At 43.8% G+C, this 26,847-nt stretch overlaps 4 protein-coding genes across 9 annotated transcripts in view; 3 read left to right on the top strand and 1 right to left on the bottom strand.

Annotated features, from left to right (window-relative positions):
* Positions 1-26,847, top strand: part of LOC142952837 (protein NLRC3-like) — a 77,090-nt gene that overhangs the window by 40,548 nt on the left and 9,695 nt on the right. For 2 of the 6 annotated variants that reach the window (XM_076094814.1, XM_076094815.1), the window contains 5 exons: positions 22,291-22,360; positions 22,466-22,588; positions 24,262-24,375; positions 26,312-26,390; positions 26,510-26,738. In XM_076094814.1, the coding sequence (XP_075950929.1) occupies positions 22,291-22,360; positions 22,466-22,588; positions 24,262-24,375; positions 26,312-26,390; positions 26,510-26,738 (615 nt within the window). Of the gene's footprint in view, positions 1-20,719; positions 20,865-22,266; positions 22,361-22,465; positions 22,589-24,261; positions 24,376-26,311; positions 26,391-26,509; positions 26,739-26,847 lie in introns of those variants that run through there. The other 4 variants (XM_076094817.1, XM_076094818.1, XM_076094816.1 and 1 more) reach the window with 4 other exon arrangements.
* LOC142952838 (NLR family CARD domain-containing protein 3-like) lies at positions 1,579-11,063 on the top strand. The gene is made up of 4 exons (XM_076094820.1): positions 1,579-3,381; positions 3,880-4,053; positions 9,727-9,917; positions 10,057-11,063. The coding sequence occupies exons 1-4, from the start codon at positions 1,691-1,693 to the stop codon at positions 10,605-10,607; spliced, it is 2,607 nt and encodes an 868-aa protein (XP_075950935.1). The 5' UTR covers positions 1,579-1,690; the 3' UTR covers positions 10,608-11,063.
* LOC142952844 (H(+)/Cl(-) exchange transporter 4-like) lies at positions 12,260-14,774 on the top strand. The gene is made up of 6 exons (XM_076094829.1): positions 12,260-12,436; positions 12,981-13,135; positions 13,218-13,317; positions 13,409-13,596; positions 13,703-13,825; positions 13,897-14,774. Exons 1-6 carry the CDS (start codon positions 12,409-12,411, stop codon positions 14,041-14,043), a joined length of 741 nt encoding a protein of 246 aa, XP_075950944.1. The 5' UTR covers positions 12,260-12,408; the 3' UTR covers positions 14,044-14,774.
* On the bottom strand, positions 14,703-20,390 carry LOC142952845 (bifunctional epoxide hydrolase 2-like). The gene is made up of 6 exons (XM_076094830.1): positions 20,248-20,390; positions 20,053-20,164; positions 19,833-19,935; positions 15,468-15,537; positions 15,278-15,358; positions 14,703-15,188 (listed from the first exon to the last, which is right to left on the bottom strand). The coding sequence occupies exons 3-6, from the start codon at positions 19,889-19,891 to the stop codon at positions 15,042-15,044; spliced, it is 357 nt and encodes a 118-aa protein (XP_075950945.1). The 5' UTR covers positions 19,892-19,935; positions 20,053-20,164; positions 20,248-20,390; the 3' UTR covers positions 14,703-15,041.

The raw sequence follows: 26,847 nt of genomic DNA on the forward strand, positions 1-26,847 counted from the left end.
ATACATTGCACATGTCATTTGTCATTTTCTCCCCCCCAACATTCCCCCAACACAGAACAAATCGCACTGCTTCAATTGTCAAAAAGCACATTACAGTCTTAGTAGCTCAAGTATACACAAAAGTAAAAATGGTGTAGGAGGGTATTACAGACAAACAGAAACCAGTAATGAGTTTCTGGAAATTGGAAGTTATTGCAATTCTTAATTCCTACAACAACGTCAGATGGTTTATGAATCTAATGAGAGAGTCTTCAATTTATCAAAGTATCGTATGATCGGACCCCAAGTAGATTCGAATTTCTCAGGCTGTTGTGTGAGGTAGCCCCTTTCTTGCTATTCTGTGACCAGATATGAAGCCCGTAGTGCGTTTTTGTAGACCCAACACATGAATGAGACTGCAGTTGTTTTGGGCTGTTTTGTAACTCCTCCAATTTCGATATAAAAAATGCAAGGGGCTTTTGACTTGCACTGGCATGCTTGGTGTTCAGGTGGCGACGTAAATAAGAGGGCTTCAGACAGCTGTTAGCCACAACCTCACTGCACACAACGCTGAAAGGTCCAGCAGGAGGACGGCCGAGGGGAGTAGGAAGGCTGATCCAGCAATGTGGGGTTCCTCTGTGACGGCAAGGAGGGCGGTCTCGGTTGAGTAGCCTGAATGAAACCAGACTGGGGTAGGTCAAGAAGCTTGTTCTGGTTGAGGTACGCATAGGCCTATACTTCTTTACATCGGAAGAGTTGCTTTCTTTAAAATAGGGTTTAGTCTTTTATGTCTTTCTAACCCTGGTTTGGTGCAGTGTTTTAAGGTGGTTTTACACACGGAACTGCAAAGAAATGCAGCCGGGACAGTGGGATCAGCAGTACGATCAAGACTTTACTGTCTGGAGGAACCGTCTTTGTGTTGGTCTCTGTGTGGACAGACACAATGTGAGCTGATTCTTCATGATTCCTCCACAGAGAGGACCAGGAGAGCTCAGAGGTTCCCAGAGGTCCGTCTGCCCAGCAGCATCAAACACACCTGGACTCCATATTTATGGTCTGTACATGTACAACTACTTTTACATCTATTGTGTTCACAATCATCTCCATGCTGCACTTTGTAGACCAGTGGATTGTCAGTCTGTCCAACATGGATCTGATGTTTGGTTCCATGGTTTTAGTTTGTGTCATTCATAGAATATTCTGTTCCAGCTGCTGGAGGAGAACATCGTCACTTATGTGAAGAACGAGCTGAAGAAGATCCAGAAGGGACTGAGTTCAGATTACCCAGAATGTTTAGAGAGTCAGAGGGAGGATGAGGAGGTGCTGGACGGTGAGGATGAAGAGCAGAGGAGGAGCAGCAGAGAGGCATTTGAGAAGATCACAGTAAACTTCCTGAGGAGAATGAAGCAGGAGGAGCTGGCTGACTGTCTGCAGAGCAGTAAGAGGATTTCTCTAAAGATTTAACATGCTGGATAAATGGGACGTTTACTAATGTCTCAAGAGATGGACCAACATATATTCATAGACTCATTCTTTGAGGAAATGACATGTTGAAATCTATTCTTTGACTCATTGATCTTCTTTGTTGTGTGTTCATTCAGGACTTCTTCCTCCAGTTTGTCAGCGTGAACTCAAATCTAACCTGAAGAAGAAGTTCCAGTGTGTGTTTGAGGGGATCGCTAAAGCAGGAAACCCAACCCTTCTGAATCAGATGTACACAGAGCTCTACATCACAGAGGGAGGGACTGCAGGGGTCAATGATGAACATGAGGTCAGACACATTGAAACAGCATCCAGGAAACCACACAGACCAGAAACAACCATCAGACAAGAAGACCTCTTTAAAGCCTCACCTGGAAGAGAGGAACCAATCAGAACAGTGATGACAAAGGGAGTGGCTGGCATTGGGAAAACAGTCTTAACACAGAAGTTCACTCTGGACTGGGCTGAAGACAAAGACCACCAGGACATACAGTTCACATTTCCATTCACTTTCAGAGAGCTGAATGTGCTGAAAGAGAAACAGTTCAGCTTGGTGGAACTTGTTCATCACTTCTTCAGTGAAACCAAAGAAGCAGGAATCTGCAGGTTTGAAGAGTTCCTGGTTCTGTTCATCTTTGACGGTCTGGATGAGTGTCGACTTCCTCTGGACTTCACCAACAATGAGATCCTGACTGATGTTACAGAGTCCACCTCAGTGGATGTGCTGCTGACAAACCTCTTCAGGGGGAAACTGCTTCCCTCTGCTCGCCTCTGGATAACCACACGACCTGCAGCAGCCAATCAGATCCCTCCTGAGTATGTTGACATGGTGACAGAGGTCAGAGGGTTCACTGACCCACAGAAGGAGGAGTACTTCAGGAAGAGATTCAGAGATGAGGAGCAGGCCAGCAGGATCATCTCCCACATCAAGACCTCACGAAGCCTCCACATCATGTGCCACATCCCAGTCTTCTGCTGGATCACTGCTACAGTTCTGGAGGATGTGTTGAAGACCAGAGAGGGAGAAGAGCTGCCCAAGACCCTGACTGAGATGTACATCCACTTCCTGGTGGTTCAGTCCAAACTGAAGAAGGTCAAGTATGATGGAGGAGCTGAGACAGATCACTGGAGTCCAGAGAGCAGGAAGATGACTGAGTCTCTGGGAAAACTGGCTTTTGATCAGCTGCAGAAAGGCAACCTGATCTTCTATGAATCCGACCTGACAGAGTGTGGCATCGATATCAGAGCAGCCTCAGTGTACTCAGGAGTGTTCACACAGATCTTCAGAGAGGAGAGAGGACTGTACCAGGACAAGGTGTTCTGCTTCGTCCATCTGAGTGTTCAGGAGTTTCTGGCTGCTCTTCATGTCCATCTGACCTTCATCAACTCTGGTGTCAATCTGCTGTCAGAAGAACAAACAACCTCCCGTAGGTCTGAAGTCTCTAGAGACAAACCTGAACTAACACGTCTCTACCAGAGTGCTGTGGACAAGGCCTTACAGAGTCCAAATGGACACCTGGACTTGTTCCTCCGCTTCCTCCTGGGTCTTTCACTGGAGACCAATCAGACTCTCCTACGAGGTCTGCTGACACAGACAGGAAGTAGCTCACAGACCAATCAGAGAACAGTCCAGTTCATCAAGGAGAAGATCAGTGAGAATGTGTCTCCAGAGAAAAGCATCAATCTGTTCCACTGTCTGAATGAACTGAATGATGGTTCTCTAGTGGAGGAGATCCAACAGTCCCTGAGGTCAGGACGTCTCTCCACAGATAAACTGTCTCCTGCTCAGTGGTCAGCTCTGGGCTTCATCTTACTGTCATCAGAAAAAGATCTGGACGTGTTTGACCTGAAGAAATACTCTGCTTCAGAGGAGGCTCTTCTGAGGCTGCTGCCAGTGGTCAAAGCCTCCAACAAAGCTCTGTAAGTAGCTTTAATAATCAATGAAGACTATCTTTTTTTTAAATTGTATTATATTTATCCCGTTAAGGACAATATAGGATAAGCATAAGGATGTTTATTGTCATTGTAAAACATACAACGAAATTAAGTTGGCGACTCATCAGTCAGTAGCAACAGGTAAAAAATGTATAAAAACATTAAGACAAGACGATTTAAAACAAGACATTAAATAAATGTATACAAGATAAAACAAGATAAAGCACATTCATCAATGGCTTCAAAGTGAAAAATGTGCTTAGTTAAAGTGACGTGTTATTGACTGTATTTGTTTCACCGCAGCACTGTCTGGTGTGAGCTGGGTGGGGTGGTGGGTGGGGGGTGATGGAGGAAACCGCTCTGGGGAAGAAGCTGTTCCTCAGCCTGTTAGTCCGGGTTTTGATGGTCCTGTCTCTCCTTCCTGATGGTAGTGGAACAAACAGAGAGGGATAACATATTACTTGTTTTCTGTTGCTTCTTCAGACTGAGTGGCTGTAACCTCTCAGAGAGAAGCTGTGAAGCTCTGTCCTCAGTCCTCAGCTCCCAGTCCTCTCGTCTGAGAGACCTGGACCTGAGTAACAACGACCTGCAGGATTCAGGAGTGAAGCTGCTGTCTGCTGGACTGGAGAGTCCACACTGTGAACTGGAGACTCTCAGGTCAGGATTAACTCACCCATTCAACTGTTATATTACTATCATACTATATGACTATTTCAAATCAGATTTACATAAGATGATGAACTGCAGACCTGCGTAGGAATGTGTCAAAGGACCTTTAACTAAACGTTAGCTTCTAGACCAGACCTGGGCATTGTACGGCCCGCGGGAGGTCATTGGGAAATTAGGAATAAAACGTAAATAAGTGTACATCATGCACAGAATAGAGCTGCATTGCTTTTATTTTGAAGGCGACTTTTGTTGGTTTTTTTCTTCTCAATTTACGTATGTTAGTGAACGTGTGTGAGCAGCAGCGTCGCTACAATAGGCTCGTTCGAATTAAGCCAGGCGTGCGCAGAATCGATCACCGGCAATCGGCGCACAATGCATGCTGGGTAGATTTGCGTCCGACTTGCTCTGACGTCATGAAAACGTGCGTAACGATGATCTCACGTGAGCGAGGCGGCCGCAGATTTTAGAGCCAGGCTATGCAGAATTGCTCTCCACCGACTGCATGACCCCAGGGCATGATGGGACTTGCGCTGACGTCATGATCACGTGGGCAACGATAACCTCACGAGCCAGGTGCTGCGGTTGCTCACTCATCATGCCCTGCGTGACCCCAGGGCATGATGGGAAACTTCTTGCTGTCTTCGGATCAAAGAGCTGATTGGCTCTTTGATTTTCTTTAGTGGAAAAGGTGGGCGACCGTGGCTCACTGGGTTAAGAGGGTTGTCTGGTGCCCACAACGTCGGCTGTTCAAGCCTTGGCCTTTGAGGTGTCATCTGTCGCCTGTCAAAGACAGCCCACTGCTCCCCATATATAGGGACGGGTCAAATGCACAGACAAATTTATCTGGATTTAACAGGATAAATATAGTATAAAAAAATTTAAATCCTAATTTTCTGTCTAATTGTAATACTTAATGCTAGATTGTTGGCTATTAGTCTCATTTTGTGCATTAACAATAATAATATATAAGGTATTTATTTAGCATCTGTAAATAAAGATATTTATTGAGAAAGCCTACATCCTACTTGATGTCAACATGTTCTCAGTCAGAGCACTGAATGTGTCCATCGATTAATGATTGTGAAGCATCACAACACGTATTAAAAGAAAAGCACAATTATCACTGATGGAAACTTGCAGCGTTGCTTCTCCTCCGTGTGGAGCCTGTTTATGTAGCTGTGATGTTTGGACTGTTGGTTCAGTTTTTTTATTTCTTAACTTTACGGTTGTATGATTTAGAAATGACGCTATCTTCACATATATTTATTTATATAAATGTTTAAATAAATATGACATCCAAGAACTAAAATATGCCCGATCTTATATCCTCAATTATAATAATAACATAGTTAAATATATGAAAAGACATCCAAACTTAAAGTCCAGCAATTTTGGGGTTAAGTGTGTTGCTCAAGGACACATCGACATGCTCCTAGAGGAGCCGGGGATCGAACCGCCGCTCCTCTGATTGAAGGACGGCCCTGCGCTCCACTCAGCCACAGTCGCCAAAGATCAGTTCTAGACTATGGCTGTGTGGCTTATAGGTCGACGTCTAAAACCTTGTTGGGAAAACTGGATGTAATACAAGCGTCAAGAATATGTAGTGGGGTCTTTAAAACAACATCTGTGCCGGCATTGCAGGTAGAAATGGGGGAAATGCTGTTGGAGTTGAGAAGAATCCAGATCATGACGATATATTGGGTCAGTTTACATGTTTAAGGACATAACAACCATCCAACAATAAGTGCAATTGAGCCATGCTGGGAACATGACAACAGGCCAACACAGAGCTCTGGTTGGGTTGTTCAGAAGAAGGCTAGTGAATTAGGTTATAGGAGTTATTCTCCAGCTGTGGTCCAGCTGTTCCTCTTTGGTTACTGCCACAGCCTGGAATAGATCTTGGCCTCCTTGAACTGATGAGAGATGAACGTGGGGGAAACTGTAAGATCTTCAAGTCATACATCAGTTACCACAATTAAATACAGATTTATGGATCTAAAGACCCTAAAACTGGTAGAACAGCAGCAGCAGCAGTGATCCCAGAATTCCATTATGAGTGTGGGAAGAGCCTCAGTGATGATGTGTCTGTGTTTACATGTGAGATGATGGCCATAGAGTTATTGTGTTACAGTGGGTAGAGGAGGTCAGGCCAGAGAGAGGTGATGGCAGACTCATATATGCTAACGAGTTTGACATGTTGCCACTCCAGAAGCAGAGAGGATTTACTGTTTGAAATTCTACAATCATTGTTAAGAATCCATCAAATGCGGATAGCGGTTCATTTAGTGTGGGTCCATGTTGGAGTCGATGGCAATGAGAAGGCGGATAAAGCAGCAAAAAGGGCTTTGAAGAGTGGGAGAAATAACGTTAATGTAAATATAAGTAAGTCAGAAGCTAAAGTGGTGATTAAGGGACAAATCAAAAAGATATGTCAGAACGAATGAAATAAAGGGAGTAAAGGAAGATGTCTGTTTAAAGAGGAACCATTGGTTGGGAGCAGGATCTAGTGGACCAACTAGAAAAGAGGAGACGATTATGACAAGACTAAGGAACGGCCATACTGGTCTGAACAGTTCCCTCTGTTATTAGAAAGCATAATAATGTTTTATTGTCCTGTCAGAGGTACGAGTCAGAGAGAGAAGTTTAGAAAAGAAGGTCTAAGAGAGATTAGAGAGAAAAATATCATTAATGTACTAAAGAAAAGCTTTAGTGACAAATGTTGGAAACTTTTATTTAGAGTCAACAACACTAATGAATAGAATTTGAGAAAGAAATGTATTATTATTAATTTTTTCTATTTTATTATTTTATTTTTTCTATATATATATATATACATATTTATTTATATACATATCTTTATTAATTTACACACATATGTATATGTATGTGTGTGTATATATGTATTTCCTCTCGTGTGGTTGTCGTCTTAGAGTCCTTAGTCCACTCCACATCAGTGGGAGGCGGTAATGCACCGAAAGCTGTTTGCCAACCGCCAAAAGAAGCAAAAGAAGAAGAAGAAGAAGAAGAAACAGGCGGCTGAAAACGGTCCGACTTGAACGCAGTTTTCTGTCAACGCCCCTTTCTACGTCCGCCTGCTCTCGTCTGCTTTCCAGGCGAGGTGCAGTTCATCTCGAACGAGCCTAATGTGTTGGTGAACTGAGTTTATGGAGATGTGAGTTAGCTGTTAGCCCTCAAACATGTCAGCCTGTGTTAAAAAAGAGAGACTGACACAGAGTGTAGAGTTTTAACAAAACATGGACTTTAAAGTGTGTTTTACTGAAGTCAAAGGTAAAGCCGTGTGCTTAGTTTGTGGAGAACAAGTCGCAGTGTTGAAGGATTACAATTTGAATCGTCACTACGAGAGGAAACACGCGGAGAAATACGAAACATTGAGTGATGCAGAGCGGACACGGACGTCTGAGGCTTTGCTCGCTAAGCTGCTAAAGCAACAAGGCCTTTTTACCAAGCTTCACACATCCAGGGATGCAGCCGCCAACACCAGCTTTGTGACGTCACACAACATTGCAAAAACCAGTCAGCCATTCTCTGATGGGGAGTTTATCAAAGAGTGTTTGGTGGACTCTGCTGCACTACTAGGCCCCCAGAATAAAGAGGCATTGGAGAATGTGCAGCTCTCCAGGCGCACCGTAACGAGGAGGATCGAGGACATCGAGGGACATCTGGAGCTTCAGCTGCAAAGAAAAGCAGACCATTTCCAACTCTTCTCCTTGGCTCTGGACGAGAGCTGCGATGTCCGCGACACAGCAAGTTACTCATCTGTGTAGGTGGGATAACGAAAGACTTGGTGATTACAGAGGAGCTGCAGCAATGCAGTCAATGAAAGGGACGACGGGGAGCGATGTGTTCACGGAGGTAGATGCTTCCACAAGCTGGGACTGAAATGGGACAAACTGGCATGCGTCACAACCGATGGTTGTCCAAATCTGACGGGGACAAATGTCTGACTTTTGAAGCGGATGCAAGATAAAGTGACTGAAATCAACCCAGAGCTGAACTGTGTATGTTTGCATTGTGTTATACATCAGCATGTGTTGTGTAAGTCAGTGCTCCAACTTAACCACGTTACTGATGATGTAACTAAAGTAGTTGACGTCATCAGGGCACGAGCATTGAATCACAGACAGTGTGTTGCACTCTTGGAGCAGCATGAGACTGAACACAGTGACAGAGGCTAACACACAGCTGTCAGTGACTCAGCCTGGGCAAAGTGCTTCAAAGAGTTCAGGACCTGAGAGCAGAGATTCAAGAGCTCTGTGAGAAGAAAGGCAAGAACATCCCAGAGCTCTCTGATGTAAACTGGATCACAGATCTTTCATTTGCTGTTGATGTGACGGCACTAATGAATGATCTGAATACCAAACTGCAAGGCAAGGGCCTCTCTGCACATGACATGTAGCCTGGTGAAGGCTTTCATGACTACGTTGCAGGAAACACTCTCACCCACCTGCACACCCTGAAAGAAGCCACACCATCAGTTGAACATCTCCACAGGTATCATCCATGTTAGGGGCACTGCATGCTGAGTTTAAGGCCATTTCAAGACTTCACAACAGCTGAGAGTGAAACATGATGTCTTCTCCTTCACGTGCAGTGTGGATGATGCTCCCAGTGATGTTCAGCTCCAGCTCATTGACCTGCAGTCTGATGCAGGACTGCAGAGCACTTTAAGTCAGTATCACTGCTGGATCTATATTCTTCTCTCAAAGAGGAGAACGTTCCACACATGAGGAGGCATGCTCAGGAGATGCTGCTTCTCTTTGGATCGACCTCCATCTGTGAACAAACATTCTCTGTGATGAAGTTGAACAAATCCAGATCCAGATCCTCTCTCACTGACATCAGCTGTCAGCTGTCCTTCACATCTCAGCTCACACATTCAGCCTGACTTCAGTCACTCGTTCAAGCCCAACAAAGACCAGATTTCTGCACTGAACTGACAAACAGAAAGAGGTCATTTGTATAGTAATAGTTATAGTAATAAAAGTACTAATTAACAGCAACATGATCCCCGTCAGTGTTCTACTATTATATATGGATATTACAAATGTATATGAGTTTGGATTATTGCTGCTGCAGATGTTTACGGTGGAGCTCATTTTAACTCTTTTATACTCTGTTGGTCAGTTTGTGTAGTTAAAGGTTTGAAACATTATAATGTGCAAAGTAACTAGTAACTAAAGCTGGCAGACTAATGTAGTGGAGTAACAAGTACAATATTTCCCTCTGAGATGTAGTGGAGTAGAAGTACAAAGTTGAATAAAATAGAAATACTCCAGTAAAGTACCTTGAATCTGTACATGAGTACAGTACTTCAGCACATATACTAGTTACATTCCACCACTGATCATAACATTTACTCTCACCACTCACAGCTCATCAACACCAAACAACACACTGCTTTATATAAAGAGGTGGAGTAACACTGAGCAGGACTGAGTTCAGTCTGTTGGTCCGGCCCTCCACAACAGGCCCTGTTCCTCATGCGGCCCCTTGGGAACAATAGTTGCCCCCCTGCTCTAGACTCAGAATTACCTTCCAGCAGGATGTTCCAGGTTGATCCTAAACTTGTATCTGAACTAAAGATGGACCAGAACGTACCGCCACATGTTCACAGAGGGTTCTTCTGTATGTGGTTTGCAGGCTGTCAGGCTGTCTGGTCACAGAGGAAGGCTGTGTTTCTCTGGACTCAGCTCTGAGATCCAACCCCTCCCATCTGAGAGAGCTGGACCTGAGCTACAATGGTCCAGGACTGAGGCTGCTGTCTGACCTCCATACTCCCATCAGGGTGGAGCCTGCTGGAGACCGATGGTTGAGACCAGGTCTGAGGAAATGTAAGTGTTTATTTAGATTGATCCATGAAAACAAAGCATCTTCAAACTGTGACATCACTCATTCACATCTCTGATGTCATCATCAAACAGATGATAGATGAATAACTGCAGCTGTATTGTGTCTTGTTCTCTCCGTCAGATTCCTGTGAACTCACACTCGACACAAACACAGTGAACAGAAACCTCAAACTGTCTGACAACAACAGGAAGGTGAGATATGTGATGGAGGTTCAGTCATATCCTGATCATCCAGACAGGTTTGATGTCTGTCATCAGCTGCTGTGTAGAACTGGTCTGACTGGTCGCTGTTACTGGGAGGTCGAGTGGAGAGGAAGAGTTTATATATCAGTGAGTTACAGAGGAATCAGCAGGAGAGGAAACAGTTATGACTGTGGGTTTGGAAGGAATGATCAGTCCTGGAGTCTGGAGTGCTCTGATGGTGGTTACTATGTCTGTCACAATAAGACAAGAACACCCATCACCACCTCATCCTCCTCCTTCTCCTTCTCCTCCTCCTCCTCCTCCTCTGGTAGAGTAGCAGTGTATGTGGACTGTCCTGCTGGCTCTCTGTCCTTCTACAGAGTCTCCTCAGACACACTGATCCACCTCCACACCTTCAACACCACATTCACTGAACCTCTGTATCCTGGCTTTGGGTTCTACTGGTCTGGTTCCTCAGTGTCTCTGTAGGTCTGTGGGTGTCTGAACCATCATAACATGCGGTGAAATGTTAATAATCTAACAAAAATGAGTTAATAAGTCTGCTCACACTAATAATGCTCGTGATCAGTTTCTTCCTGAGCTCTTTGTGACATTAAAGAACATAAATATGAAGATCAGAAGCAGTTCAGTGCTGCATCATCTTCTGTTGAAGGAGTTCTTCATGTGGAACTGTGTACTCGTGTACTTTGAGTTCACAGAAACTTTCTCTGTGCAATGAACCAGTTGTTGAGCAGATCACAGTGACTCTAATCTGTCTGTTATTATAATACATGTGTTCATCACATGATTCATATTGATTGAAATGATCAGTACTTCACATTGTAAACGTGTACTTCTACTGCTTTAAAGATGGAAGCTGTATTTCATGAAGTACCTTCTGTTTTTGTATTGGATTATGGTTTTGGTCTCAATAAAAGTACTAAATGTGTGTATTTGTGTATTTGTTGTCTTCCTCAGAACTACTGCGATGATTAAAGAACCAGTTAAGATTTATGAATATGATGAATATCTGATAACATGAATATGTATTTAATGAATGTACCCAATGAACCAGTACACCAGTACTACACCTCAGAGGTACATGTAGTACTTTATACTGTACTACACCTCAGAGGTACATGTAGTACTTTATACTGTACTACACCTCAGAGGTACATGTAGTACTTTATACTGTACTACACCTCAGAGGTACATGTTGTACTTTATACTGTACTACACCTCAGAGGTACATGTAGTACTTTATACTGTACTACACCTCAGAGGTACATGTTGTACTTTATACTGTACTACATCTCAGAGGTACATGTAGTACTTTATACTGTACTACACCTCAGAGGTACATGTTGTACTTTATACTGTACTACATCTCAGAGGTACATGTAGTACTTTATACTGTACTACACCTCAGAGGTACATGTAGTACTTTATACTGTACTACACCTCAGAGGTACATGTTGTACTTTATACTGTACTACACCTCAGAGGTACATGTAGTACTTTATACTGTACTACACCTCAGAGGTACATGTTGTACTTTATACTGTACTACATCTCAGAGGTACATGTAGTACTTTATACTGTACTACACCTCAGAGGTACATGTACTTTATACTGTACTACACCTCAGAGGTACATGTAGTACTTTATACTGTACTGCACCTCAGAGGTACATGTTGTACTTTATACTGTACTACATCTCAGAGGTACATATTGTACCTTTTAGTAAAAAGTACAATAGACCCTGAAGAAGACCACATCCCTGAGAGGAAGAGGAGGGAGGAGGAAGTCTGGCTGGTTCCAGGTCCAGTAAAGTCACCTCTGAATAAACTCATCCTCTCCCAGTTCACCAGATTAAATCAGCCTCAAGCACCATGTTCATGTCCCACATCAGACATGAGTTCTACCTCCAGAGAGCCTCTCCATATCCCAGTACTTTAGTACTTCTTTATTCTGATACTTTCTACTTCTACTTTCTCTTTACTTGTAACAGAGTATTTCTACACTGTGGTATTTGTACTTATACTTTAGTAAATGATCTGAGTAGTTCTTCTTCCTCTGTCCATCACACCATCTTTACAATAGACGATCTACAACGTGAGCGTGAGGCTGAGCAGGTGCATTGTGGGAAAAGCAGTCTATGACGCCGTCTGTTTATTTCTTGACGTTTAACGCCTCTTTTCTCTGTATATTTAAGCTAAAATGTGAAACGTAGCCGACATTAAACACGGTACTAGTTCAAAGGACACATTCTCCACCTGTAGTCGTCAGGATGGACTGTAACATGGAGCCTGGTGACGGTAAGAAGACGACTTTATGGAGCTAACTGACGGATATAGCGTTAGCTTTACATGCTAACACAGCTAGCCGTGTCTGCAGCGTTCAGCTGTGTCTTCTTCTGCAGCTGTTGTGTTGTTCATGAACCGTGAGACTGTTTAAAGCTGCTGTTCAGCATCAGTGTCACGCTGCAGAGTTGTGCTCCGACGGTGGCTTCCATTGTTATTTATTATTTAATTACAAGAAACATAAACAACAACAAGAGGACGACAAGAGCAGTGATACAGGCCAGCTACCATCATGTAGTGTGTGTGTGTGTGTGTGTGTGAGATTAATAACTATTGAATTATTGCTTTTCTTTCAGTTAATGCTGAACGTTTCTAGCTGCAGCTCCTTCAGAACGTTTCTCTGTTTTTAGACTGTTGGCTGGAACAACAAATACATTTCTTTGATATTTCATTGACTGATGAAGAGAGTAAATATAAAAGTGTGTTCATCACGAGGTACACGCTGTGCAGCAGCAGATATTAAAGTGGAAGGTAACGATGAACACTTCCTCTCTGCCAGGCGGCAGCAGTGCCACGCCCACAGAGGAGATGAACGGAGCTGGAAACTTGATGGATTTCCTGGACGAGCCTTTTCCTGACGTGGGCACGTATGAAGACTTCCACACCATCGACTGGCTGAGGGAGAAGTCCAGAGACACGGACCGCCACCGCAAGGTGTGACCAGGTTCTCCACATACCCTCGTGTATACGTAGGAGTATTCATCAGCTGTAAGTACTCTGTGTGCTCGTCTACCAGATCACCAGTAAGAGTAAAGAGTCCTTCTGGGAGCTGATCAAGAGCCTGCTGGACGCCTGGTCGGGATGGGTGGTGATGCTGCTCATCGGCCTGCTCTCAGGTCAGTCAGGAGGGACCAGGACGCGGAACGTTCCCCAACAGATCCCTCTCAAAACATCACGTCTCACTGGGGAACGTTGTGTCTTCTGCAGGCACGCTGGCCGGAGTGATCGACCTGGCGGTGGACTGGATGACCGACCTGAAGGAAGGCGTGTGTCTGACGGCCTTCTATTACAGCCACGAGCAGCGCTGCCGGACGTCCAACGAGACGACTTTGGACGACCAGGACGAGTGTCCTCAGTGGCAGAAATGGGCCGAGCTGATGACGGGCCACGCCGAGGTCAGACCACGGGAACACGAGGAAGCACACGTTTGTAGAGAAGTCTCACTGTGGAGCAGCGTTTGACGGGCGGAGAGAGGATCGATGTGTGTTTGGTCTCTTTCAGGGAGCGGGGGCGTACGTGTTGAACTACTTCCTGTACGTTCTGTGGGCGCTGCTGTTCTCCTTCCTGGCGGTGTCGCTGGTGCGAGTGTTCGCTCCGTACGCCTGCGGTTCAGGAATCCCAGAGGTGAGAGAAGCGCTGACGACGGGTCACGCAGCTCTCCGACAGGCTCCAACAGTTGTGTGTTTGTTTTGCAGATCAAGACGATCCTCAGCGGCTTCATCATCCGGGGCTACTTGGGGAAATGGACCCTGCTGATCAAGACGGTCACCCTGGTTCTGGCGGTGTCGTCGGGCCTCAGCCAGAGGGCCCTCTTATATCTAACATTTATATCTAACATTTAACAGAACTTGTTTAACTTAAAGCGTCGTTCAAATGTTGACTTTAAAGAGAAGCCAGATGAGCATCATTGAGGCTGTTTGTGTTTCAGATGGAGAGGATCTACGAGCACATCATGCCGGCCTGGAAGAAGCTGTTTAAGGAGAAGAAGCTGTGAACACTTCTCCTTGTGACCACAGGAGGGCGACACTGTGCAGGAGTTCAAGACGACGGTTATGAGATGAAGAGATCATATTTGGGTTTTTTTTCTTGAAATATTGTCTAATATTACAGACATTTCATCTAAATGTCTACTTTGACTTTTTAATATATTTATTCCACGATTGTTCAGCATGAAGTCATAACATTTCGAAATATTAAAGTCATTTTTTAGAGAAAAGTTCATAATATTTACTTGAAAGTTTAAGTCTCAAGATAAACTCTATAATATAAAATATGTTGTCAAAACATTTTGACTTTTTCCTCAAAATATTTAGACTCTGTCCGTGTGCTGCATATTTAATCACCGTGTCTTTAACCAAAGATAAATGCTACATAATGCTAAGCTAATAAACAGAAGCTACAGCTCACCATCAAACGCTTCATGACGTCGTTGTTTCAGTAGAAGTTCACACAAACCTTCATCTTTGTTTGCAGACCGATGGAATGTCTCCAGAATCAAACAAAGAGTTTAACAGAGTTTTATTGTCACAGTTGTCAAATCTCCACTTTACAAATAAAGTGATCTTGGAGCCGTGTTCTGTGTTTCTCTCATTTAGTTTGTCAGAATCCACCATGTGAGTCCTTCTGGTCCGTGTCTCGTGTGTTCATGTCGTCTCCTCCACATCTAAACATCTGAAGTTCATATCTGACTTATTGATGATTCTTTCCTTTAAAGATCACATGAATGGTTCATTTGTCTGATCGACAGTCTAAAGCAGCTCAACGTAGCATTCACAATGATTTATGTTCTTTCTAATATGTTTATGACTTCATATCATCATGGTGTCTGGCTCCGCCCCCCTCACAGTTTGGGGGCCACGTTGAGGCCTCCGGCCTCCTTCAGGGCTCCTTTGAGCCATGAGATCAGGATGCTGTTGGTCTCCTCCGGCCTCTCCATCTGAGTCCAGTGTCCACACTCCTCCAGGTGGGCTCTGCTCAGGTTCAGCATCTGCAGTCATTTACAATAATCCATATTTAATATAATCTACCATCACAACGGTGGGATTAGTAGTTCTTTGGGGGGTTTGTTTTGCTCACCTTGTCCTCCATTCCTTTGGAGAAGGCCGGCAGCAGCACCTGGTCTTTACCGGCCGTCACCATCAGAGTCGGCATCAGCAGCTGACACACACACACACACACACGTATTTATATGTACATGTATTCATATATGTATTGCCTGTGTGTGTGTGTGTGTGTGTGTGTGTGTGTGTGTGTGTGTGAGACGAACCTTCTCAGCGGGACGAGAACACGTCCACCTCCAGTTGGCCTCCATGTTCCGGTACCAGTTCAACGGCCTCCTGTGGAGCAGAGCAGCAGAAGGACTCGCTGTGAAGACACGTGAAGGACTCTGCACCACAACTCTCACACCGAGTCCCTTTGTGGGACAACATGTCCACGACAACTCTCACACCGAGTCCCTTTGTGGGACAACATGTCCACCACAACTCTCACACCGAGTCCCTTTGTGGGACAACATGTCCACCACAACACTTCATCTTTGAGGACTTTGAGGTTGAGGACTTGATCATCACAGCTTGAGCCACAACACAGAGAGCAGCGCGGGGACGAGCTTCGGGGAGCTGCAGAGTCGGGCGATAATTCTGCGGCCACACAAGACACAACTGGGACCCAAGGACGGCCACTACTACAAAGCTTGAGAAGCGCAAAACGTTGTGAAAAGGTGATGAATGCGATCAGAGACTATTTCCCTCTCCTGCTTGTTGTTGTGGCGGTGGTGACGGACATGGTCGCTAACGATTGTAGCATGTCAGCTACAATCAGGCTGTACCCGGGCCCCAGCGGCAGCGTGCCAGCCACCACTGGGTTGGTCCCAGGCCCCAGCAGCAGACGACGACGACAGCGACAACAACAGGAGCAGCTAACACCATCAGTGCCGGGTCTGTTAGCGGCGGCTCGTCCGCAGCCTGGATCCACTGTAAGTCGGCATACACAACTCCCCTGTGGGAGCTGTCAACGCAGACCATCCCTGACAAAACCCAGGAATCCAGCTCTGAAGAAACTCAGGACAAGAATCTTCAGAACATTGAACCACGCCGAGTTAGTATGGGACCCTGGTTCTAAACCTAGAGGGTTGTTATGTGGTCACTTGAACATCCGTAGCATGGTCCCCAAACGTGAGCACATTGAACATCTACTTGACAACTCACATGTAGACATCCTAGGCTTATCTGAAACTTGTCTCTCAAGCTCCTCACCTGAAGCAGCCGTCCTTATACCTGGTTATAATGTGTTTAGGCAGGATAGGACCATGGGGAGGGGTGGGGGGGTCCTACTATATGTTAAAGACACCATCAAATGCAGCCAACTTATATCCCCCAGTGAAGTTAACATTGAGTCTGTTGGCGTGAAAATCTCCTTATCTGCGGAAATGTCTTGTGTCTTAATATGTCTGTACCGCCCACCCTCTGCCAAAAAAGATTTCTATAACCAACTACAAGCCCTCCTAAATCACCATGGAGACCATACTGAAGACATTATAATCGGGGATTTTAATATCAACTGGGATGTGAAGAAAGACAGAAAAATGCTTAAACAAACCATGGATCATTTCAACCTATCCCAGCTGATTGAAAAACCCACCAGGTTAACTAACCACTCCAGAACAAGAATTGATTTGCTGTTTTCAAACAGACCTGAAAGAATTGTAGCCACTCATAACCTTCTCACAGGTCTCTCGGATCACAATGCAATTCTTTTCTCCAGAAAATGAACTAAGTCACGATTCTCCAACTCCTCAAAACCAGTTAGTTCTACGCCCTGTTATGAATTCATACCAAAAAACCAGCAACATAACCTAGCGGCAGCCTTACACGAATACAACTGGGCCAAATTACTCTCATGTATGAACCCTGAGAGTGGTGGTGATCTGTTTAACAGGTCAGTCAAAGAGATTATGGCCCCTTTCATCAGTGGAGGGAGAAATAAGGTGAAGAAGGGTAACTCTACCATGGGTGAATGAGGAATGTAGAGTGCTCATGTCTGCTAGAGACATACTGTTGGAACAGTCGCTGAAGACCGGCCTGGGTACCGACAGATTACAATTTACAACGAGCAGAAATAAAGTTACTCAGACGTTACGTAAGGCTAAAGCCAACTTTTTCCTGGAAATCATCGCAAATGCACAAGGTAACGGTAAAATGATCTGGCAAAACATTAACAAATTGGTTGGCCGTAAATGCAAACAGGACAAGGAACTAGAGCTCTCTATAAATAACTTTCTAGTGAGGGATCCCATCACTCTGGCTACTAGTCTAAACCACTTTTTTTTGGAGTCAGTGGATGAGATAGCCAAGCTCTTCTCCTCTCCTGAATGTAGTGAGAGCCCGGTCAACTCTATCCAACCTGTCTTCAAGATCACTGAAATAACTGACTCAGAGGCAGCCAAGCTCATTAGTGGTATGAGAAGCTCCAAAGCCAAGGATGTCTTTGGCTTTAACGCCAACTTCTTTAAAGAACATAAGGACTCCTTGGTCCAACCCGTAACTCATCTGGTTAACCTATCCCTTAAACATGCAGTGGTCCCCTCAGCCTGGAAGGTGGTGGTGGTAACCCCAATCTTCAAGTCTGGGAAAAAATCTGACATGTCTAACTACAGACCAATCTGCATCTTACCGATAATATCAAAAATAGCAGAGAAATGGGTTGCCCAACTTCTTGTAGAGCATCTAAACAAAGACCATCCCCTGTTGCATCCTATGCAGTTTGGTTTTCGTGCCCACCACTCGACTGAGACGGCCCTGTGTGTCCTTATTGAAAAGATCAAGGGTCTGTTGGACAAGAATGCATGTGTCGGTGCTATCTTTTTAGATCTCAAGAGAGCTTTCGACACTGTAGATCACCAAATCCTACTGTCCAGGTTAACCCATTTCAACTTTTCCACCCATGCTCTGAACTGGTTCAAATCATACTTATCCAACAGGAAACAATCTGTTACTGTAGATGGTGTTAGGTCTCCCTGTCTTGAATGTCCTGTAGGTGTTCCTCAAGGATCGGTCCTTGGGCCGCTTTTATTTTCCCTGTTTATTAACACACTACCCAACTCCTGTCAGAATATACTTACACAGATGTACGCGGATGATGCTGTAATCTTTACATCAGCTAAAAACAACCAAGACGCTTTACGCATCCTCTCATCCGCTATGTCTGATGTCCAAGCTTGGCTCACTAAATCCTGCCTCCTGTTGAATACGAAAAAAACTGTATGTATGATTTTCTCCAAACGTGCCCAAAAAAATAACACACTCGAATATATTTGTAAAGGGAACAGAGCTAGACTTAGTAACCGAGTTCAAGTACCTAGGGGTAACTCTAGACTCCACCCTGACCTTTAAGAGCCATGTCAAAAAGGTAGCGACTCACATCAAATTCAACCTCCTAAATTTCAGGCACATCAGAAACAGCTTGACAGAAAACGCAGCCAGGACATTCCTACGTTCCATGATCGTCGCACATTTAGTGTACTGCCTGACCAGCTGGTCACTCACGTGCACAGCAACACTCAAACCCATAGAATCTCTGTATAAGAGAGCACTCAAAGTCTTTGACAAGAAACCGCGAACCTATCATCACTGCCACATCCTGAACAAACATAAGTTTTTAAGTTTTAACAACCTTATCAGCCTTAAAGAAGCCAGCATCATTTACAAAGTCCTAAATGGTCTGGCACCTCCTCCACTGAACGAGTACATCAAACAGAGACCTGTCTGCGGCCCTGCGACTAGAGTCACCAGAGCCTCCGACAGAGACTGTGTCATCCCACACAGGCGCACCACCTTTGGTCAGACGGTTCTGTCTGTCAAAGGCGGCACCCTCTGGAACACTTCACCATCCTCCGTTAGGGAGTGCCCAAACTTCAGCACTTTTAAAAAGCACATGAAGGGATGGCTGTTGTCCACCCAAACTTGTGCACATAGATAGTTTAACCTGGGTTAGCAGTATTAGTGTCATGGATATGTGATGCACTAATGCTATATGAATGAATGAAACCTTAAATGTGCAAATTAATTAATGCCCTTATGTGCAATATATCTGGGTGCAATACGATGAATATGAAATGTCTTCCTTACACTGATATTTTTTTCTAATTTCTTTTATATATAAACATGCGATTCCTTTTTTATCCATTGTTAACTTTTTATTATCGAACTATTGTGTATTGTCAGCTACAGACTGTAATTGATTTTAGTTTATTACTATTGCATTTTGGCATGACCTTTTCCTTTAGGACACTCAGCCTGTACATTCTGGCAGCGGGACAGACAATGGAAATCAGCCTTGCGGCTGTAATTGGGTGCATTTACATTTTAATTTAAAGTGTTCATCAATGTACATTGTCCCTCTCGAACAAATAAAAACTAAACTAAACAACTCTCACACCGACTCACTTTGTGGGACAACATGTCCACGACGTCGATCACAGCTTTAACTGCTCTCAGTGATTCACTTTACATGAGTCATGAGTCATGAGTCATGAGTCAGCAGATAAACACAGTTCATGGTTCATTATAACGTGTTCGGTTCTTATTGTGTTCAGATGTGTGAGGGTTGACTTTAGGTGACAGTGACCTCTGACCTGAAGCCTCGCTCTCCGTACTGGCTGACGTAGAACTGCAGGTCGGCCTCCGTCAGCATGCAGCTGCGCTTTATCTGCTGCGGGAGACCCACGAACAGACCCCCTACACACACACACACACACACACACACACACTTTAAACTCCTTTATATACAAGTCCTGTACAATGAATACCTCTGAGGTGTAGTGCAGTAGAAGTACACGCTGTACACAGACTCACAGGTGTTTGGAAGTACAGCTGGTAATCAAAGACGGGAACATTCTTGAGTTTGTCAGCAGGACTCACTGACGGGTCCACAGAGAACAGAGGAGTGTTCAGAGACGCTGCAGCCCTGCACACACAACAACCAGCACGTTGTACTACTATATACACATATATATACACACATATATATATAAAGTACTGTGTGTGTACCTGACTCTCTCAGGGAAGTACTGAGCCATGCTCCACACCAGGGCGCCGCCCCAGTCGTGACCCACCAGGGTGACCTGAGGGATCGCCTGCAGAGACACGACATGGAGTACAAGTACAAGTACAAGTACAAGTACCAGGTAGTACTTCTGTTTATGGACCAATCACAACTTTATACTTCATATTCATCATTATATAAATATATATATACATATATATATATACATTTAATATAAATATATATATATATATATATATGTATGTAGATATATATATATATACAAATACATATATATACATATATATATATATATAAATACACATGTTGGTTGTTTTAGTTCATATGGAGATCACAGACTCTTTCAGTCAGCAGAGAACTGAAGGAACATGTGCGTCATTTATAACAGTAGAGTTGTTGTCTGCTGGTCAACAGCGACACCTTGTGGCCTCTTGTGGCCTCTTGCAGCATCGAGAGTGTCTGAGGAAGTGAAAGTAAAGACGGAGCAGCAAACGTTCAGACATCGTGCATGAAGGCTGTTGGGTTCGGACCTGCGGACACAGAGAGAAACCCAGTCCACCTCCCCGGGGATGAGAGGCTCCCACTGGGCCACACAGGAGAGGTAACTGCTCATGGACTGTTGTTGTAGAGCGCGTTTCTAGTGAGGAAGAAGAGAAGAACCGTGTTTTTAAAGGGAGAGCAAGAGGAACAGACCACAGAGATCTACTCTGTTGTTACTACGTGGCATTGTCCAAAGACTCATCATGTTAGATAATAAACCTGTGATGATGACAATGTTTAGAAATATGTCCGTGTCCTTGTTTCAGCAGCTCATGTAAAGCTCTTTATTTCAGATTTAGGACCGTTTGAGTTCACTGACGTCACTTTGACAAAACTGCGCTCAACTCAGCAGACACGTGACTGTTAGTGCGCCTATAAGGACTTTGCAAAGTTAGCGGAAAGATTAACGTGAGACAACATCCGGTTTCAGACAACATCCGGTTTCCAAAATAAGATGTCAACTAAGCGTATATATAAATTGCATAATGTGGAAATAAGATTAAATGAATTATATTAACATTAAGTATAAAACATGTTACCTGCATCTCGTGAGTTAAAGCTACATTGTGGATGAAGTGTCTTTATTCTTTGATTTGAGGATTGATGAAAGATAATTAAATGAATAATATCTGACTTACTGATATGTATTTGTTCAGGACATTTCTGACCACATCCAAACAACAATCAACATCTTAACTTTACCAATTAAGATACTTTATGAAGTACAAACTGAACTGATATTGTATCTTCAAATATCTGGTGCTATAAAAATATTCTTCTCAACAACTGCAGACAATGACTGATGTGTATGTGTTCAGGCCATCGTTGACTCACCCAGACTGACAATCAGACATTTTACTGTAATAAGAGATGTTCCAAAGTCAAAGTCTAAAGTCTTGAAGGTGCTGTCAGAACCTAATCAAATATAATCACACACCTCTTTTCTGAAGATAAGGAATGTATGAAAAAATGTAAGATGTTAAATATAAAATAATAAAAAGACTCAACTTTGACCTCTGAAATGCGCATGTCTGCCATTTTCTTCATCATCACATAGAAAAAATAAAATAAAACTTTCTGTTGTGCAGATGTCCTGATTTACTTTTTTAATGTACAAATGTTAGACTTTTACTTTGAAAAATCTCTTGTTACAGTAAAAATGATTCTTTTTTGTAGGGTTGTAATCAGACTTGTCTTGAACACATATGCATCAGTTATAGTTTAGAATTATTGAGAAAATACTTTTTATAACACTTAAAATATTAAGAAATGTACCTGTTTCTCTGTACAAATGTATGATTTTCTGTTTGGATGGAGTCAGAGATGTGTTGAACACATACAGTATGCATCAGTCATTGTCTGGAATTATTTAAAAAATCTATTCTTATAGCACCTCAAATATTGTGATATTAGCCTTTTTGTCCTGAACATATATGCATCAGTCATTGTTTGGAATTATTTAGAAAATATTTTTATAGCACCTGAACCTGGACCTGAACCTGAACCCAGCTGTGGGTCCTTGAGGAGTGACGGGTCCATGGAGGAGCTATTTGTAACGTAAGTCAGCATCAGTTAGTCACAAAACATGTGAAAGAACAAACCTTCTTAAAGTAGAAACTGCACACTGAAACTTCTCTGGTGGTCTTCCTCTCTGTCTAACAGGGACCTCAGGGAACCGGACCCTGAACTGGACTCTGATGAACCTGAACCCAGCTGTGTGTCCTTAAAGAGTGACATGTCCAAGGAGCCGCCGCTGTCTTTCAGAAACAGTGGCCAAACGCCCAGGTAATGAATTATCCAGGGAACCAGTGGAGCGTTCATGAACATCTCTATTCTCACCTGATTTATATTAAAAACGCTGCTTTTAGTTTCTTGACCGATTCGTTACAGAAACTCCTTCCTGTTTCTAAAGCGTCTAAAAAACTAATTCGTGATTGCGTCGTTTTCTGAGGCGCTAAACTAAGTTGTAGGCTCCTTCAAACTGGCTTGTTTGTCACCTGCTGCTCTTTAAAGTGAAGGGTGCTAGCCTCGAAGTTAGCCACAACTTTGGATCGGGCAGCCATGTAGCGTTTAATTCACAAATATATTCGATTTACAAATGCATGCAGAACGATTCACAAATACATTCCAATGCACACAAATAAATTACGATTCATATAAATGTAAAAAAAAATCACAAATATATTTCTGCATTTGTATGTATTTGTTTGTGGATTTGGATGCATTTATTTGTGGATCAAACTGCATTTATTTGTGGGTTTTTGAGACTTCCTGCCATGATGTGAGCTAGCCCTTTCTCGACTTCTGACCTGTCGCCTCCGCAAATTGCGCAACTCTAACGCTTGCAGCCTCGTGGGGAGGGGAGGGGAGGGGGGAGCTGCGCTCATGTGATTGGTTGAAAATTAGAATGTTGAAAAAAACGCATTTGCGAATCCAGCGACGTCAGGGGAGCCTCAAAAATCCACAAATAAATGTGTAGCGATCCACAAACAAATAGAAAAAATCCACACAGAAATACATACAAATGCAGAAATATATTCGTGATTTTTTTTTACATTTATTTAAATCGTAATTTATTTATGTGTGCATTGGAATGTATTTGTGAATCGTTCTGTGTGCATTTGCAATTATTGAGACTGATCTGACCCCATAAGTTTACCCTGTAGGAAATGTCAGAAAACACCAGGTTCACACCGGCATTCTCTCTACTGACCACCAGGGGGCGACTCCTCTGGTTGTATAGAAGTCTATGAGACAATGACTCTACTTCTCTCTTGATTTATTACCTCAGTAAACATTGTAAACATGAGTTTATGGTCTCAATCTCTAGTTTCAAGTCTTCTTCAATACAGCATGATGTTCATTTAGTACATTATGGTCCATTTAGAGTCAAACAGACCATAAAGCAGGGGATGCTTTAGGGCGGGGCTACACAGTGATTGACAGGTCTCTACCAGAGACGTATATGGCGTCTCTACGTCACTCCTCCTCAGTCCAGATATGATCACTTCCTGTTCACTGGTTGCAAAAAAATAAGTTGGCGACAATGAAATAGCCAAACTTGAGGCTTCAAAACATCAGTCCACAAACCAATGAGAGACGTCACCATGACTACGTCCACTTCTTATATACAGTCTGGAGTCGTTCCTCTTCTTGGGTACCGGGACCTTTTTGAGTCCGAGGCTCTGGTTCCAAACCTCCCTGGTGGTGTGGAACTAAATAATAGCATGAGAACACTAGCTGGGTAGATAAAAGGGATGAAGAGCCACCGCTAAAACTTTAATATCCGTGAAACTCGTTCTCCCAGAAAGACGATGAATGATAGAACAGAAATCTTTCAGTGTGAAGAGCTTCAGACTTTCATCTTCTTGTTGATAGCTTCTAGTCTTCCAGCAGCTTCTGTAGCTGAAGATTTAATAAGTGGATCTCCTTCTCTGGTGGTCTTCCTCTCTGTGTAGCAGGAACCTCACGGAACTGGACTCTGATCAACCTGAACCCAGCTGTGTGTCCTTAAGGAGTGACATGTCCAAGGAGCCGCCGCTGTCTTTCAGAAACAGTGCCCAAACGCCCAGGTAATTAATTATCCAGGGAAGCAGTGGAGCGTTCATAAACGCCTCTATTTTCACCTCATTTATATTAAAAACGCTGCTTTTATTCTCTCGACCGATTGGTAACAGAAATTCCTTCCTGTTTCTAAAGCGTCTAAAAAACTAATTTGTGATTGCGTCGTTTTCTGAGGCGCTAAACTAAGTTGTAGGCTCCTTCAAACTGGCTTGTTTGTCACCTGCTGCTCTTTAAAGTAAAAGGATGCCAGCCTCGAAGTTAGCTACAACTTTGGATCGGGCAGCCATGTAGCGTTTACCCCGGAGGAAATGTCAAAAAACACCAGGTTCACACCTGCATTTTCTCTAGTGTCCACCAGGGGGCGACTCCTCTGGTTGTCTAGAAGCCTATGAGAAAATGACTCTACTTCTCTCTTGATTTATTACCTCAGTAAACATGAGTTTATGGTCTCAATCTCTAGTTTCAAGTCTTCTTCAATACAGCATGATGTTCATTTAGTAAATTATGGTCCATTTAGAGTCAAACAGACCATAAAGCAGGGGATGCTTTAGGGCGGGGCAACACAGTGATTGGCAGGTCTCTACCAGAGACGTATACGGCGTCTCTACGTCACTCCTCAGTCCAAATATGGTCACTTCCTGTTCACTGGTTGCAAAAAAAACAAGTTCGCAACGGCGAAGTAGCCAAACTTGAGGCTTCAAAACATCAGTCCACAAACCAATGAGAGACGTCACCATGACTACGTCCACTTCTTATATACAGTCGAGTCGTTCCTCTTCTTGGGTACCGGGACCTTTTTGAGTCCGAGGCTCTGGTTCCAAACCTCCCTGGTGGTGTGGAACTAAATAATAGCGTGTGAAAACTAGCTGGGTAGATAAAAGGGATGAAGAGGCACCGCTAAAACTTTAATATCCGTGACACACGTTCTCCCAGAAAGACGAATAATGGAGCAGAAATCTGATTGACGAAAGATCCGGGTATTTTCCTCTGAAATCTTGACTAGTAAGTCCACTTTCAAAGGAATGAACGGGGCGCTATCTCCGAACGCTGTATCCAGGTCTCTTAATACATCAATGGGCACATAAGCCAGGGGACAATTGCAGGGATATATCCTCCTGATGTTGTAAAGAATGAATTTGCAGTAGCGGGTTGTCACAGAGATGTTGGCAGTGAAAGACAGCTCGTCAGCGGTGATGGACAAGAGATGTCTTCCCTGGAAGGAACAGCAGCTCGGTCTAGTCAAAGTTTAGCTTGCGGGTAAAAGACGGGATAAGTTGAGTGTCATCTGCATAGCTGTGGTAGGACAAGCCATGCGAGTGTATAAAAAACCAAGTGACTTAGGGTAAAGAGAAAAGATGAGGGGACCCAGAACGAAACCCTGAGGGACTCCAATAATGAGGCTACAAGGTTCAGACGCAGATTCCCTCCAACTTAACCTGTTCGTGTGACCTTTGAGGTAGAATGTGAACAAGGAGAGAGCAGAGCTTGAGTTCTTGGAGGGTGGGGAGGAGGATCTGGTGGTTCACTGTGTCAACAACACTGAAAGGTCCAGCAGGAGGACGGCCGAGAGGAGTAGGAAGGCTGATCCAGCAATGTGGGGTTCCTCTGTGACGATAAGGAGGGCGGTCTCGGTTGAGTAGCCTGAATGAAACCAGACTGGTGTGGGTCAAGAAGCTTGTTCTGGTTGAGGTATGCATTGGCCTATAATTCTTTACATCAGAAGAGTTGCTTCCTTTAAAATAGGGTTTGGTCTGTTATGTCTTTTTAACCCTGGTTTGGTGCAGTGTTTTAAGGTGTTTATACACACGGAACTGCAAAGAAATGCAGCCGGGGCAGTGGGATCAGCAGTACGGCCAAGACTTTACTGTCTGGAGGAACCATCTTTGTGTTGGTCTCTGTGTGGACAGACACAATGTGAGCTGATTCTTCATGATTCCTCCACAGAGAGGACCAGAAGAGCTCAGAGGTTCCCAGAGGTCCGTCTGCCCAGCAGCATCAAACACACCTGGACTCCATATTTATGGTCTGTACATGTACAACTACTTTTACATCTATTGTGTTCACAATCAGTCTGTCCAACATGGATCTGATGTTTGGTTCCATGGTTTTAGTTTGTGTCATTCATAGAATATTCTGTTCCAGCTGCTGGAGGAGAACATCGTCACTTTTGTGAAGAACGAGCTGAAGAAGATCCAGAAGGTTGTGAGTTCAGATTACCCAGAATGCTTAGAGAGTCAGAGGGAGGATGAGGAGGTGCTGGATGGTGAGGATGAAGAGCAGAGGAGGAGCAGCAGAGAGGCATTTGTGAAGATCACACTGCACTTCCTGAGGAGAATGAAGCAGGAGGAGCTGGCTGACTGTCTGCAGAGCAGTAAGAGGATTTCTCTAAAGATTTAACATGCTGGATAAATGGGACGATTACTAATGTCTCAAGAGATGGACCAACATATATTCATAGACTCATTCTGTAAGGAAATGAC

The sequence above is a fragment of the Anarhichas minor genome, unplaced genomic scaffold (assembly GCF_050575085.1).
Source record: "Anarhichas minor isolate MPS153535 unplaced genomic scaffold, ASM5057508v1 ptg000018l, whole genome shotgun sequence".
Classification (NCBI taxonomy): Eukaryota; Metazoa; Chordata; class Actinopteri; order Perciformes; family Anarhichadidae; genus Anarhichas; species Anarhichas minor.